At 39.8% G+C, this 16,119-nt stretch overlaps 1 protein-coding gene across 4 annotated transcripts; it reads left to right on the plus strand.

The window, feature by feature from the left end:
• Positions 1–1,263: 1,263 nt before the first annotated feature.
• LOC4336984 (COP1-interactive protein 1) lies at positions 1,264–10,214 on the plus strand. 4 transcript variants are annotated; one of them, XM_066309404.1, is made up of 9 exons: positions 1,264–1,466; positions 2,529–2,632; positions 3,237–7,664; positions 7,789–8,013; positions 8,096–8,254; positions 8,392–8,550; positions 8,854–9,012; positions 9,370–9,489; positions 9,603–10,214. In XM_066309404.1, exons 2-9 carry the CDS (start codon positions 2,555–2,557, stop codon positions 9,822–9,824), a joined length of 5,550 nt encoding a protein of 1,849 aa, XP_066165501.1. In that variant the 5' UTR covers positions 1,264–1,466; positions 2,529–2,554; the 3' UTR covers positions 9,825–10,214. The 4 variants fall into 4 exon arrangements, with proteins under 4 accessions (XP_066165501.1, XP_066165500.1, XP_066165499.1 ...); XM_066309403.1 differs by having other exon boundaries at positions 2,537–2,632; XM_066309402.1 differs by having other exon boundaries at positions 1,264–1,463.
• The last annotated feature ends 5,905 nt before the right edge of the window (positions 10,215–16,119 follow it).

Here is a 16,119-nt window from a genome sequence, read left to right on the forward strand (position 1 = left end):
AAATCATTAATTTTCCCAATAATAATTGGTTTACATTTCTGATCATCTATCTGCGTTATGAAGTTGATAATTATAAGTTATCAGGATCACACATGAAAATGATTGGAGTTCATTGTTTGTGGATGAGCAGAGAGATTTTCTTGCAAGGTAATCCAAAACCAGAAGACGTGCACGATGGAAGCACCTTTTGGAGTGCACTTTCCATGTATCATTTTCTCCCAAGCAAAGTGATGCTAATCAAATAGAAATAATTCACCTTCAACAAGAACTCGTCCTCCGAAAAGAAAAATAAAGGCTTTCAAGTGGGATATGAAAATGACCTGATGAGAAAACAAAATTATTTGTCATTTTGTTGTTCAAAATCGTTTTAAGATTTATTTTGTTGGACCCCAGAGGAGGTACAGAAAAAAGATCAAATGCTGGTTTGTCTAGTTAGGCGGCTAGATGACGATGTCATTATTTATTATCACAAGTTTGAAAGAGCACCTCATGAGTAAACTCCATAGATGAATGTGCACGGCAAAGTCATATATTTCTTGCTTGCATTTATTTTTATGTTAGAAAAAAAAGGATAAATTCTGGTACCACAAATATAGCGTATGGTATTTTTAACATGATTTTATGATATCAGAGATGCATCATTGGTTTTCATCTTTTTGAGCGTGTGTTAGGAAACGTATTTACTAGTGTGTGAGTGTGTTGTTATGTCTGTAGTGGTATACGTGTGTCTACCGTGTAATCGCAAAAATAAAATAGAGAATAAATTACAATTCCATTCACACGCCATTAATAATTAACCACCACATTTAAGAAAAGTTTTAAAGAGTAGTAAAGACCTAATAAAATGAGGCATAAGTTTCTACAATTAATCCACATATTTGAATCAACTCTAATATAGTAATATTTGAAGGAAAAAAAAATCTAATTATTACTGTAAGAAAATAAAAATCTTAAATAACAATATTTTTCAACTTTCAAATTTCCATCTGAATAAACTTCCTACGAAACCGCTTTCCCCAGCCCCCAACATACATTACGCAGGCTGCGGCTGTCGTATAAAGGGGCAATACCGTAATTTCCCTTGCCCGATTTCACCCACTGACAGATGGCCCCCACAATCCATGGGCCCCACAGGGCAGTGACTGCATACGCCGTGGGCCCCATACCGGCGAGCGCCTGCAGGTGGGGCCCACCCGCGAGACCCGGCCAACTCAGCGGCGCTACATATAAACCCCCACGAAGGAAAAATTCGTTAAAACCCCCGACGAAATAAAAAGATTCTCTCTCTCTCTCCTCTCCCTGCATCGATCGATTTCTCGGGGGAGTTTTCTTCTAGCTTCGGTTCTTGATCGTTGGTGATTGCTTGGAGCCTTTGAGCCACCAGGAGGAAGGAGGAGGAGGAGGAGGAGGAGGAGAGATAGAGGAGAGGCGGCGGCGGCGTCGGACTGGGGCACTGTTCCAAGGTGGTGAGCAATCTGTTTTGCTTTTTTACTTTTTTTTTTTGGCTTCCCGATTTTTCCTTTCTTGCTAGTTTTCAACTCGATTTCGTCCACGGTCTGCATCATCGACGAGTGGCGCAGTGGTATTCTGATACGGGATAGTTTACTTTCTGTGCTATTTCGATCTGAATAGTGGTCGAGCTCCTCTGTCTGAAACTCTGAATCGTCCTAATGGGGGTGGTAGTTCTTGAGATTACAGCTGCTTTCCTCTTTTTTTTTTTTAATTTTTGCGTTGCTTTTGCTTCTTTCCCGTTGTTTTGTTCCCTTCCGTTTTGGAAATTTTGATCGGGTCTTGGACTTCTGTTATGGACATGCATGTTGTGTTGCCACTGATGGATTTGTTCTTCAAAGAAAAGATGATTGTTCTGTTCATCGTCTCAATCAGATCGTCCCTCTTTTCTTTTTTGTTACTTTTTGAGTGCTGCAGCTGGCATGTCTCTGATTTTGGTAGGCAGTGATCATGGGAAAAGTTGGTGAGAGCTCGTACCGTCGTTTTTTTTCGTCTCCGGCTTTTATTTTGGTTGGTTGCTGGGTTTGGTTTGGTAGTAGCTTCAGGGTGGTTCTTGAAAGGTCAGTGAGCTCGGATCAAGGTCCTCGATTTCGATCGATCATTTATTGATTGATTGATTCAGATTTCGATCGATCATTTATTGATTGGTTGATTGATTAGATCTTGTGCTAGTTCATGTCCTGTGCGTGTAAATATGCGATCTTTTTTTTACTGATCGCTTCGTGTGAAGTTGGTAGGCTTTGGAGGAGGAAGAAGAGATCAGCTGATTCTTAATAATTCCATTCTGTTTTACTTTATCAGGAGAATTGGACTCCAGCTGTTGCTTTTTATCTGATCCTTCGTCATCCAGTCTGTACACGCATTCATTTGTTTTCTAATATAAATCTTGTTCGACTTTTTGATCAACTTCTTTTTTATAATCAGTCCTGCCTTGGTAGATAGGATTCGATTTGTAGGTTGTGGAATCATTGCACATTAGCTTGGTGCAAGGATTTGATGCTGATGGTTCTTGCTTTTAGTTTTGCAGAGAGAGTAGCCTCCAAAGATGGAAGTTGAACAGGCTGCAGAAGTAGGAGAGGTGACTGCTCCTAAGTTGCCTGATAAGGCAGTCGACAAGGCTCAGGTAAGATATCATATCATTAATCATATAGTAAGTGTTAAGTTCATGCTTGCGACTCCTAATGATCTTTGATAAATGAGTATAGTTGCCAATTGTACAAGATTTTGTTAGGATGTTTAATTTATGTCCCTTGCAATAGCTTGTTCATCGTTTTTAGTTTAGTGCTCTGGGTTCCAGCACTATCACACTAGCATTTTTCTTGAGGTACAGAAAAAGGGCAGTTTCTGAACTTCATTTTGGGTTCTGAACAGGATGTTGCGTACTTGCGTTCATTATTTTTTTTATTCATTAAATTGGTCTCTGGAATCCTGAAAATCTCAATCCTGAAGTTGCAAAGCAAGATAAAGATTGGGCCCCTAAGGAACACTAATCACTGAATTATATGTTGAACATTGCAATGCGGTTCCCAGGATTGGTTAGATGAGGTTGTGTTATAAAATTCATTTTAGTTGTCAGTTTAAGGTCTTAAATATTTCCACGGCATGCCTATTTCCATCCATTACATTGGGCAAGGTTCTAGATGGAGAGTATGCTTCACTGATGACATCCTTATCATTTGGCTTGAAATTCCAGAGATCATTGAATTCTCATAGTGCCACTGTTGCAGGTACATGATGATGACAAGGAAAATCTAGTGAATGGTAATTCAAATCTGCAAGTGAAGGAAGCACACAACGATGAGGATGATGGCACAGGATCAGACGGTTTTGAGCTGATAGATGTGAAGGAGAATTTTGATTCTGCAAAAGTGGTGGAAGAAGAAAAGGCTAGTCCCATAGAGCAAGGAAAAACTGCAGCGCTTGAAGAACAAGCGCTCACGAGAGAATCTGCCATGCTAAACCAAGAAGCAAAACAACTGGAAGAACTAACGAGGCGTATTGAAGAGCTTGAATTGGAAAAGGAGAAATTGGTAAAGGGCGTGACAGAAGCAGAAAACAAGCAGAACCTGCATTACACTTCTCTACAAGAAGCACAGAGATCTTTAGCTGATAAAGATAAGGAGCTGGCTGATGCAACTCAGTCACTGAAGGAGCTGGGTTCTGAGCTTGAGAGCTCAAAGGAGAGGATTCAAGAAATTGAAGCTGAATTAGCTGCGTCCGCTGACAAGCTCCACAAACTTGAAGAGCTCAAGGATGAAAGAAGCTTGCATGCTGCGCAGGAGGCGAAGAGGGCCTCAGAACTTGACAAGACGCTTGAAACGGCACAGTTGAACATGAAAGAGATGGAAGCTCAGATCAGTTCTCTTCAAGAAGAGATAAAGGGGCATCAAGATAAGGCCATTGATCATCAGCAAGTGGAAGAATCACTGAGAAGCACGCTCTCAGAACTCAAGATGGTACAAGAGGCACTGGAGTTGTCAAAATCACAAGTGGACGATTTGGAGCAGAAGCTTGCCTCTCAGGATGCTAACATCAGTCATCTCACTGAAGAGTTGAGTCTCCATCGTTCATCTGAAGAATCGCTGAAGGAAAAAACTCTTAAATTAGAGAATGAACTTTCTTCTGCGCATGAAGAGCTGCAAGCAAAGATCCTGAATTTGCAGGAAATGGAGATCAAGCTCGAAGAGCAGGCAAAGGAAAAACAGACTTGGGAAGCTACATTGGAGAAGCAACAGGAGCAGATACTCAACCTGCAGACTGAGCTCGATGAATCAAAGGGCGGAAATGAAACTCTCCGAGGGACTATAGCTGATCTTAACTCAAAACTTGCAGAGAGAGACTCTCTTCTGCGTCAAGCTGAAGATGAGCATGCTAAAGCACAGCTGCTCCTCTCAGAAGCCCTGTCACATAAAGATGAACTGGAGGTAAATCTGAAATCTATCAATGAGCAGCATGGTGAGTCCAGAGCTGCTGCAGAAAATGCAAGCCAGAAGATTCTAGAGCTTGAAGCACTACTCCAGACACTTCATGCTACTGAAGAGGCTTTGAAGTTACAGCTAGAAGAGGCTGAGGCAAGGGTGGAAGTTGCTGAGAAGAAAGGTTCAGATCTTGAGCAACTGCTCGGTGAATCTGAGAACAAATTAGTCGCTTCCAGTGGAGAACTAAAGTTGTTGGAAGAGCGTGTTCAACAAGAGGCAGCTTCATCAGCAGAAAAGGAGAAGCTGCTTGAAGAAGCAACGAACAGTGTGGAGGCGTACAAAGAAAAGATCAATGAGTTGCAAGCATCTCTGGATTCCACGACGTCTAAAAATCAGCTGCTTGAACAAGAAGTCAAGGACCTGTCTGACAAGTTTACAGAGCATCAAGAACAAGCTCATTCGGTTCACGAAAGAAGTCTTGAACTGGAGAGCCTGCTTCATACATCGAAGTCTGATGCTGAAGTTGCACACACCCGGACACAGGATCTTGAAAATGAGCTGAACACTGCAAATGAAAAGTTCAAGGAGGTTGAAGCAGACCTAGAACAGTACAGGAGCAAGGTTTCTCAGCTTTCCGATGAACTAGAAGCATACCAGACAAAAGCAGCTAGTCTTGAAGCTGTGATGGAATCTGCAAGCGAAAAGGAGAAAGAGCTTGTGGAATCTCTGGGTCAAATTACTGAAGAAAAGAAGAAACTTGAACTACTAGTATTGGAGTATGAAGAGAAGACCGAAGAATACTTAAAGGAAAAACAATCTTTGGAAGAGAGGTTGCAGAGCCAAGAATCCAAGGTGCTGGCTTTAGAGGAATCGTTGGTGAAAATGGGAGAAGAAAAAGAAAGTCATGAGGGCACCATTGCTGATCTTAATCTACAATTATCCAATAAGAATGACATGTACATGCAATTGGAGTCCCAGTTAAGTCAGGCCGGGGATGATCATAGCAAAACAAGATCACTTCTATCTGAAGCACAATTGCACAAAGAGGAACTGGAGTTAAACTTGAAATCTCTTAATGATCTGCACGTCGAATCCAAAACAGCTGCGGAGTCTGCATTACAGAGAATTGCAGAGCTTGAAACTCAGGTTCAGGAATTAAGTGCTGCTGAACAAAGTTTGAAGTCACACCTTACTGAGTTTGAGTCAAAGTTGGCATCTGCTGAGAAAAAGAGTATGGATCTTGAGCAAGAGCTTAAAGATGCTACAGAGGAATGCAACAGTTCCCGTTTGAGAGTCGATGAGCTTTCTGGGGAGCTTGAAGAGTACAAAGAGAAAAGAACTAGCCTCGAGGCTTCATTACTCGAAGCAAAACAAAAGGAGGCTGAGTTGTCAGAGAAGTTGGATCAAGTTAATGAAGAAAAGGAGAAATTTGAAGAGCTGTCCAAGAAAGCTACCATAAAACATTTGGAAGCAGAGAACCAGGTCCAAGCCTTGCAAGGCGAACTAGAATCGGCCCGCCATAAACTGGAAGAGGTGGAGTCTGATCTTGAGGCCCTTGGTATTAGAGAAACCTCAGTACTTGACAAGCTTAAATCTGCCGAGGAGCAGCTTGAGCACAAAGGAAAGGCACTAGAACATGCCACTTCCAAGAAAATTGATCTGGAAGCGCTGTACCAGTCCTTACTTGAAGACACAGAGATGAAGCTTCAGCAAGCAGGGGAGAACTTGACCCAGAAGGAGACAGAATGCCAGGAGTTGTCTGAAAAATTGAAGGCAGCTGAGGAACAAGCAGCATCTTATCAAGCAAAAGCAACTGCAGCCGCAGAAGAGGTGGAATCCGTGAAGGTGGAGCTTGAAGCCTTTGAGACGGAGATATCTACTCTTGAGACCACCATTGAAGAACTTAAGACCAAGGCCTCCAATGCCGAGTCAAGGGCCGAACAGGCTTTGGTTGAGAGTGCAATGATGAGTGAGACAAACCAGGCCCTAAAAGAGGACCTTGATGCTAAGCTGGCCATGCTTCGTGAACTACAGGAACAGTTTGATTCTACTCATGCTGAGAAAGAAGAAGTTTTCACGAAGCTATCTGCGCATGAGAAAACGATAGAGCATTTGACTGAGGTGCACAGTAGAGGCTTAGAACTCCACGCTACAGCTGAATCAAAGAATGCAGAACTTGAAGCGCAAATGCATGAAGCTCTTGAGACAATAGGGAAGAAAGATTCAGAAGTAAAAGACTTGAATGAGAGGCTGGCTGCTCTTGAGTCCGAGATTGAAAGTTTGACGCATGTGAATGAAGCCATGAAACAGGAAATCAATGCTAAGCTGGTCAAGGTTGATGAGCTGCAGGAGAAATTGAGTTCCATAAGTTCTGAGAAAGAAGAAGTTGCAGAGAAAGTGGTTGTTCATGAGAAAACAATAGAACATTTGAGAGAAGAGCACTCAAGGGGCTTGGAGCTCCAGTCTGCTGCTGAATCGAGATCTGCAGAAATTGAGAATGAACTGCGTGAAGTTCTTGAAACAGTAGCTCAGAAAGAAGCTGAAGTTACAGACTTGAAGGAAAAGCTAGTTTCACTTGAAACTGAGAATGAAAAACTGGTTGGTATAAATGAGGCCCTGAAAGGGGAACTGGATACTAAGGTGGCAATGTTCGATGAGTTACAGGAACAGTTCAGCTCAACTCATGCTGAAAAGGAAGAAGCTGCAGAGAAGCTAGCTGTTCATGAGAGAACAATTTCGCACCTGACAGAAGTGCACACGAGAAGCTTGGAACTCCACTCTGCAGCTGAGTCAAAGAACGAAGAAATTGAAAGTAAGCTCCATGAGGCCCTTGAGATGGCAGCACAGAAAGAAGCTGAAGTTAAAGACCTAAGCAAGAAGCTGGATGCTCTTGAAATAGAGTTGGGATATTATGAGGAGCAGGCAACTGAAGCTGCTGCTGCTGAAGAAACGCATAAGATTAAGTTTGATGAAGCTGTGCACAAAATAAAAAGCCTAGAAGAACAACTTGCAGTAACAGAAAACAAGGTTGAGCTTTTCCATACCGAGAAAGAAAATTTGGTTATTGCAAATAGCAAATTGAATGAGGAGCTGGAGTTACATCAGAACAAGCTGAATGAATTGCAAGTAGCCCTTGCTGCAGCAGTAGCAGAAAAGGAGGGGTCATCTGAAGAGATTCATTCATTGAGGAAAACACTAGATGGCATGATTCAACGGAAGGAAGAGCTGGAAAGCCAGGTAATGAAGTTATTCATAATTTTGTTAGTAGTTTGTTATTGCTTCTTATCTCCTGTAGCTCTCTCTCAACAGTTATATTGCTATTACATATTTTGTAGCTTTAAGAAAGTTATCTCCCTTTCAGGTATCTTCTACTGTCGAAGAGCATGAAGAACTGAAGAGCAAGTACAATATTACGCTGGAGGAAAAGCAGTTGTTGAATGAGAAGTATGAATCTGCAAAGAAAGAGCTTGGGGAAGCAATAGCTAAATTAGAGGAGCAAATGAATGTTGACAAGTCAGAAAAAGAATTGCACATCTCAAAATTGGAGAGGCAGATCACATTGTCTGAACTAAAATACATGGAGGAGGTATATATTCATTCATTTCCCGTTAAACTATTTGGGATTGAACTTGGATGTTTTATCTGTATAATGAATCCAATCTGTGCAGATCCAAACCATGCAAGTGGAAACAACTGAAAAGGATGAGGCGCTTACAACCAAAATGCAAGAGCATGCAAACTTGGTCCATGAAAAAGATGCGTTGGAACAACAATTACTGGAAGTTAGGAAGGAACTAAATGATGCTTACCATACCATAGCAAATCAGGTAATTTTATAAATATATTTCAAAAGCACAATATTTTTTTTTCTTATTGCTAAGTCACTCTGCTACATGTAAAAGGCATGACTTGAACATTCTGACGTTTATCTGAGCTAGTCTTGACCTTTTCCTTCTTTTTGCAGGAAGAGCAAGTTTCAGTGAGGGAGATAAAGTGGGATGCATATAAGAAGTTCTCAGAGGATCAACTTGAAGCTGAGCAGCAGCATGTTGCAGAGCTGGAAGTACAAGTATCATCTCTTAAACAACAGCTGCAAGAAACTGAGATCCATTACAAGCACAAGGTGGGTTTATTATTTGAGTGCTATATACTTTTTCAGTTTTTGCGTGTGACATGGTTGCTATTGGCTGATTGTCAAGGATTTATTGGGATCTATTCTGAGTCTGCTGTGCTCCATTTCTCATTCAAAATTGACCTTTCATGACCAAAGACTTGCTTAATCAATTCTAAAAGAACTTCGGTAGGAGATATTTTGGCAACCATGAGAAATACTTGTCTCTTTGAGCTACACTCTTTCACATCAACTTTTAGTTAAATGTTTCGATATTTATGGTAACCTTATAATGAGTAGTCTTTCCTTTTGCAGGAAGAACAGGTTTCTCTAAGGGAGGTTCAATGGGAAGCAGATCAAGAACATTCAGTGAGTGAGCTAAAAGCTCAGCGTCAGTATGCTGCAGAATTAGAGAAACAAATTGGAGCTCTTACACAGCAGTTACAATTGGTTGAAAAACAGTATGAGCAAAAGGTAAACTTTATCCTTTTCGGGGTAATTCCTTGCAAAAAAAGATGATCATCACAACATAGCTCAGCACATACTCCAATTTAGTAGGGTACCCTATTTAATATGGCACAAGGGGTCTTTACTATCATGTCATAGTTGTCACTGATTATCACTAATACAAAAGCTGAAGATAAACTCATTCAATACTGTCCACCCACTGATGGATGGCACTTCGCTTCGCATCTAATAATTCCCATGGCGTTGAAATTTGAATTTCGACAATTGCGTTGGCATTTAATAAGTTCATATGCATGATGTGGTCTTTCATTTATAAGTAGGAGAAATTTTTTCCCCACATATTGAATTGTCTTGGATTTCCAGGTTACAGAAGAGAGGGAGAAACTTGCTCTCGTTAACACGGAAGTCAGCAAGTTGACACAGAAGCTTAGCAAGAGTGCTGAAATGGAGAAGAAGATAGAACACCTTGAGCAGAAATTGCAGGTAGCTTATGCCAAATCCGAAAAAGAAATGATATGGAATATCTGAATCAACACTCGCTATCTAGTCATCTAGTACTATGAAATAAAATAATCAATCATACCATCTTTTTGCAGGCAAAAGATTCTGTGGAATCGACATCCCGCGACTTCAGCCTTGACTCATCAACGCTGCCAAGCAAACAACGCGACAGATCGCTGGCTCCTGAAACGACACCTCCAAACCCAACACAACAGCAAGAACTGCGAGAGCCTTCTGGTATCATGGCCTTTAAGTTCATCCTGGGAGTCGCGCTGCTGTCCGTGCTCATCGGTGTATTTCTTGGGAAGAGATACTAGCGTTTATGCCTTTCAGAATGTCTACTGGGAAACCCCATTGTCAATACTGCTTTCGGTGAACCTCAATTGTCTTAGCAGTTGAAAACTGTGCAAATTCTGCAAAAGTTTGAAAGATTTTGGTAGGCTTCACTGGAACAACAGATTCATGACTTCCAGGGAGAAGTCAGAAAATCTTGGAAGTTTTTTCTCCTCTTGTTGAGTAATTCCATTTAGTTTCATTTTTTGGTTTAGGGGGCTAGGAATATGATTTTTGTTTCATTCCTACCCTTTTGCATGCAGAAGGCCATCTGCTGCATGCAATTGGTTTTGCTGTCAGCTTGTATTTACATCTGTATGTAAAGAGAACATCGGTTCGGGGACAAGAAATATATGCCTATGAAAATTTGTTCATATTTCCAATTGTGTGAGTTGCATTGTCCTGTACAAACTGCAGTGTTTTCCATTTGCATCTTCAGCTGGTAGGCCGAAAGTTACCTCCATTGTCTTACAAAATAGTATTCTGCATTTGCGGGTTGGAAAGAAAGAAAAAGCCCTTATCTTATCCAAGACCAGGTTTTCAGCACTATGAAACCTTTTCAGCTATAATTCTTGCACACAATGATCAACTGATACACTTCTGTATTTCATCCACTTCCACTTGACAGTGCTAACTTTCTTTGGTGGTCATGTGATGCACTACTTTGCAGGTACATGCATCATGCATGAGCTTTATGCTGTACTCCAGCATTGTAGGTAAAGGGTAACCATGATTCTGAATGAGATAATCAGAAGCTTCAATTTTCAAACACTTCTCCCTCCTTTAACTAACAGTGCCACTGCTAGCGCTAGCAGAACGGGAGATGAACAGTCTGAAACTTTGAATGCCACGATAACATGAACAGTTTGTTTTGGGGGCTAGATGTTGTTCTGAAAAAAGAAAAGAAGATACCACCTGATGTCATGAACTCATGATAGCACACTTTAGGATATTTTTGTTCAGATAAGATCATGACTCATGAGAAAGGGGAACAGTCTCCATGGCAGGTGTGGTTTGGACAGCAAAATCTGTGAAATCAATGCGTTGAGTTAATCTATGTGATGAACAAATTGTTAAAGGTGGGTGTTTCGGAAAATACGATGCACAGTGTTTTCAGCCGTGAACGGTGCATGTCGGCGCTGGGTGTCCGGTCTGACCGGGTAGCCCGACGGTCAGACCGGTAGACTTCGGGTTGGAGTCGGTTTCGAAGTATTTTTATGGAATTTCTAGATTGTTTCATATTTATGATTTCTAGAGTGTTTCTATTCGTATGTGATACTATTGTGTGTTGATGTGAGTCAAGTTGGTCTTCAGTGTGTTTTTCTCTGAATCACGACAGTCACACCAGCGACAAGGCGGCGGTCCAACCAGCGGTGACATGGCGGTCAGACAGGTGGCATCCACCCGGTCAGACCGACGCACACACGCCGGTCAGACTGATCTCCATTGGCTACGAGGGTAACCTTTAATTCCGCTAAAAGTTTTAAGTTTTTGGTGTTTCAACCATTCACCCCTCTCTAGTTGGTTTGATTCTTGTATTTCCTACAAAAGTATCTGACGGATAATATCAATTCTGAAATTCCTTTGCAATTGCGTGCAAAAAGATCAGACGGCCCATCGATCAGTTCTTGAGCTTTCAGTCTGCTTTTGTGTTAGTACTAGCTAGAACTATTTGGTGAATCTACTTTCCTATTATTATTGTTGGAGACTAGTACTAGTAGTGCCTTTCAACAGGATTTTCAGTGTTGGTGAGGTTGATGATGATAGTTAAAGACCCTACACTGTATGGGACACTGTTAAAAAGGATTGGCGTCCACAGCATCAGGCTACAAATACCCATGTCTGAAAAATCTTCAGAGACTCTGGTCACAAGCATGTGGCATAGGACTATAGGAGTACTCATTAGTGTCTTAATAAAGCTCATTAACTTTTCTATCATCATCCTGATGGGGAACATTATGGGGTCAAAACCACAGATTAATTATTAATGTGCTATGCTTTGCAAGCAGTGCTTGTGTCTGATATCTGCAGCCTTTGCATTGCAATGCATACTAGTAGTATCCTGGCATTCTTGCACGGATCAAATGAATGGCTATTTTAGTGACAGCCATCATTTAGGTATACTAATCACCATTCCTTTTGTTCATGGACACTAAATCCAAAGAAATCCATCCAATTTGGGTAGGGGAGTGAATTGACCTGAGTAGACAGCCTCAAAGAGCACAATTAACAGTACAACTTTCGGGTGGACCAATCTATAAAACAAGAATTTCCCACCAAACAAAATACTCTTATATGCTTATGCCACTAGAGTGTCACCTACTAATGAGGTGAAGACAGCATGCCACCCCTACGCGAGATGTGACAAATTCACTTCAATAGATTGGCAAATGGCATAGCACATAGCACAAACCTCCAATTTGTCCTTAAAGAAAGGTATAAACCTCCAAAACTCTTGATGCCTCGATGGAAAAAATGAAGTAGTGGAAGGGGGGCCATTGTTCTTACGATTGATCATTGATGAGTGAAAAATTGTATCTTAGGGGCTGTTTGGTTTCCAGGGACTTATTCCAAGTCGTCACATCGGATGTTTGGACACTAATTTAGAGTATTAAACATCCACTAATTACAAAACCTATTCCATAAGCTTGGACTGATTCGCGAGACGAATCTTTTGAGTCTAATTACGACATGATTTTGACAATGTGATGCTACAGTAAATTTTTGATAATTATGGATTAATTAGGCTTAAAAAATTCGTATTGTGGATTAGCTCTCATTTATGAAATTAGTTTTTTTATTAGTCTATGTTTAATACTCTAAATTAGTGTCCAAACATCCGATGTGACATGGGCTAAAAAGTTTGACCCATTTAAACACCCCCTTAGTATACATATGACAAAGAATTGTGATAACCTACGAATCTCTTCTAATTAATAATAGAAAAACACGAGCTGGGCATAGTTGGTCAGGTCAGAGTTTAATCAATCGTTTTTGGCATTTGTATTAGGGGTGCCAATATACCGAAATTTCAGAAACTCCGGTCTGAAATTATTTGATTTTCAAACAAAATTTAGTCAAATTTGAACAAAATATTGTCAAATTCACAAAAAAAAATAAAATGTTTAAAATTTTGGCCAAAATAATGTCATTGGGGGAGGGGGGGTCGATAAAACCAAAATTTTGAACCCAGGGTTAGGTTATGTAACCTGTCCATCCAATTTCACGTACTAGGACTTTACACAGATGCTCATATTTACAACTATTTATTCTTTTAGTGAAAGGTGGTATACCCTTCGATTGTACGGGTCATGTAGTGACTTTATCAGTCTTAATGTATGTCGGCTCAGTTTTTTGGATGTGTCAATAGGAGTAGGATGTGTCATGTGTATGGGCACGTTCAGGATGAGTGTGCGTGTGCATACGAGTGTTTGCATTTATACTATGTTCTGAAAATAATAATAATAACTAGAAAATGTGCATCTTACATAATATTAGGATAATTTTAGGTTGGATTTGTGTCAATGTGGATTCTCCCTCTATCCTATAATAAACCAATATTTGAATACGAATTTGGGCATTACCAATGTCTACCTTAATATACAAAAGTTTTTTTTTTCTGAAATAAAGAGAGTGTTTTTCGCAAACACAAATAAAGAGAGTGTTTCTTAGCCTAATTGACGTATACGACCTTATCTAGTGTAGGTATGCCGCCCATGAATAATTTTTTTGGTTTCTTCATATTTCGCTTAGAGCGAAGGTAGATTATTTAGCCAAAAGAAACCGGAGGGGGAACAAGTTGTTTTTGTGCGTCAGGTCTTATGGTTAAATAGAAATGATATTGTTTTTATAAGAAATACATTTTAAAATTTTTTAAGCTAATACTTAATTAATCACGCGTTAATTCATCGCTCCATTTTGCGTGTGAAGGGAGGAGTTCCCAGCCCCTCCAAAAGAATACGGCCTAAAAAATTGACACAGTATCCATATAATCCAATACGGAGTATTATCGTACTAGGCACTAGACTATATAGCATTCTACACCCTACTATACGTTTGAATTATACATTTGAATGTGCAGTTGAAATATATGGTGCATATGTGATTTGTTGAGATGGCAAGAAACAACCTACGAGAGTCCAAGGGCGTCCAAGGGCTATGTTTAGTTTCGTGGCCACGTTTTGCCTCATCTTGCCATAAAAAAAGTTAGATAAGTTTAATCAGGTTAGGCTATATGTTGTCACACTTTGCAGCAAGATTCATTCCTCATTAGGTAGGCCCCATATGTCAATGGCACAGAAGAATGTGGCAATGTTATCTTCCTTTAGCTAAAGTGTGTGGCTCCATTTTTACCAGCCAAATGTTAGGCGTGCTAGTAAAAAGAAAAAAATTATGGCGTGCTTAAGGAAATAGGTGTGCCAACCAAGCAGATTGTTAAGAAATATTGGATCTTTATAGGGTCAAAATGATATCGAAATATACACGTAAAAGAGATTCCGTTAGTAGAAACCACACCCAACATTAATACTTGTACAATACACAATTATAAATATGACGACAGCCGATAACGACATACAGTATTATATACACATATTTACTACTACCACTTAATTATACTATAGACTGCGGCGGTATAACTAGGCAGGAGGTTAGTCGGCCCCATGCCCTAACCTTTCTTCACTCCCATTGGTGGTACTCCATCTATCCTAAAAAAAAGACAAACTCTGGGTTTCCGTGTCCAACGTTTGACTGTCCGTATTATATGAAATTTTTTTATAATTAGTATTTTCATCGTTGTTAGATGATAAAACATGATTAATACTTTATGCGTGACTTGTCTTTTAAATTTTTTTTTATAATTTTTTAAAATAAGACGGACAGTCAAACGTAGGACATGGAAATTTAGGGTTTGTCTTTTTTAAAAAAAAGTACGGAGGGAATATACCCAATGTACAGTCTCACCGCGTACTTCAGCCAGAACCGGCCGTCGGAGACAGCGAGGTCGGCCGGCGGCGGATCGAGGACTGACGTGCTAAATCGTCAAGGCTACAGGAAGGAAGAAGGAGCAAGCTGGCGAGTGCGAGGACTCCGTTCATTGCAAATCCCAAAATAAATCTAATTGTAGGATGAATGTGGACACATATGTTTTTTTATTTATCGTAGGATTGGATTTATTTTAAGGCAGAGGAAGTACTCCCTTCGTCCCAAAATAAGCGCAGCATGAGTTTCCGTGTCTAACTATAATTATCCGTTTTATTTGATTTTTTTTAAAAAAAATAAAAAAACATAAATCATGCATAAACTATTATTCATGTTTTATAATATAATAACAACAAAAATATTAATAAAAAAATTCAAATAAGACGGTCGATCAAAGTTGGACACGGAAACTTATGCCTACTTTATACGTAACTTATTTGTAAATCGATTAGTATTTTTGTTATTATGATATGATAAAATATAAATATAACTTATGTTTTTAAATCTTTTCAAAAAAAATAATAAGATGGACGATCAAAGTTGTGCACGAAAAATTATGGCTGCACTTAAAATGGGATAGAGGGAGTAAAATAATAAGATGGACGATCAAAGTTGTGCACGAAAAATTATGGCTGCACTTAAAATGGGATAGAGGGAGTAAAATATTCTATGTAACAGGGTGAAAAGTTTTTGCATGGGAGCTAAACAGGGTCTAAGGTAACAAACTAAACATGCATGCACTTGCTATCTCCACCTTACCAAAGTTTGAAAGTTACAGAAATTTTCTATCCAGAAAACACTAACAATTTTTAATTTTAAAAAGGTTCTAAACTATGCATGTCTAACGCAACCAAAATTTGATAACACCAAAGCGTGCCAACAAATTGAATTGCCAAATGTTGGTAAGGGTGATTTTAACAATAAAGTAAATAATACCTTTGGTATATATGGTGTAGTTCAGGGCTGCACGACTAAAAAAAAAGTTAAATCCTGTCAAACAAAATTACCCAAACACGTACGGGTGTATTTTCGTATGAATTTAACAAGGCTTGTTCGTGACCGTTGGCTTGAGCTTATGTTAAAAATGTGTCACACTTGCGTGTGGTTTGCGTGCGCACCTTTTGTATAATACGTAAACAAATTAGGAGGAAACAATGGAAAACTTAATACATGTTCCACATTACTTTCCATCCCAATCGAAGTATAACTTATTATATGACTCGCGGTGCTCATAAATCGCAAAATAAGCAACTTATCCAAAGCAACCTCTTAAATTGCCGTCGACATCTCATTGACACC

The sequence above is a fragment of the Oryza sativa genome, chromosome 4 (genome assembly GCF_034140825.1).
Source record: "Oryza sativa Japonica Group chromosome 4, ASM3414082v1".
Classification (NCBI taxonomy): Eukaryota; Viridiplantae; Streptophyta; class Magnoliopsida; order Poales; family Poaceae; genus Oryza; species Oryza sativa.

Bases quoted from the DNA above. Each gene is read 5' to 3' on its own strand.
- LOC4336984 (XM_066309404.1), top strand. From the start codon at position 2,555: ATGGAAGTTGAACAGGCTGCAGAAGTAGGAGAGGTGACTGCTCCTAAG. The intron at 7,665-7,788 runs GTAATGAAGTTA...TCTCCCTTTCAG, and splicing joins AGGAAGAGCTGGAAAGCCAG to GTATCTTCTACTGTCGAAGA. The intron at 8,014-8,095 runs GTATATATTCAT...CAATCTGTGCAG, and splicing joins AACTAAAATACATGGAGGAG to ATCCAAACCATGCAAGTGGA.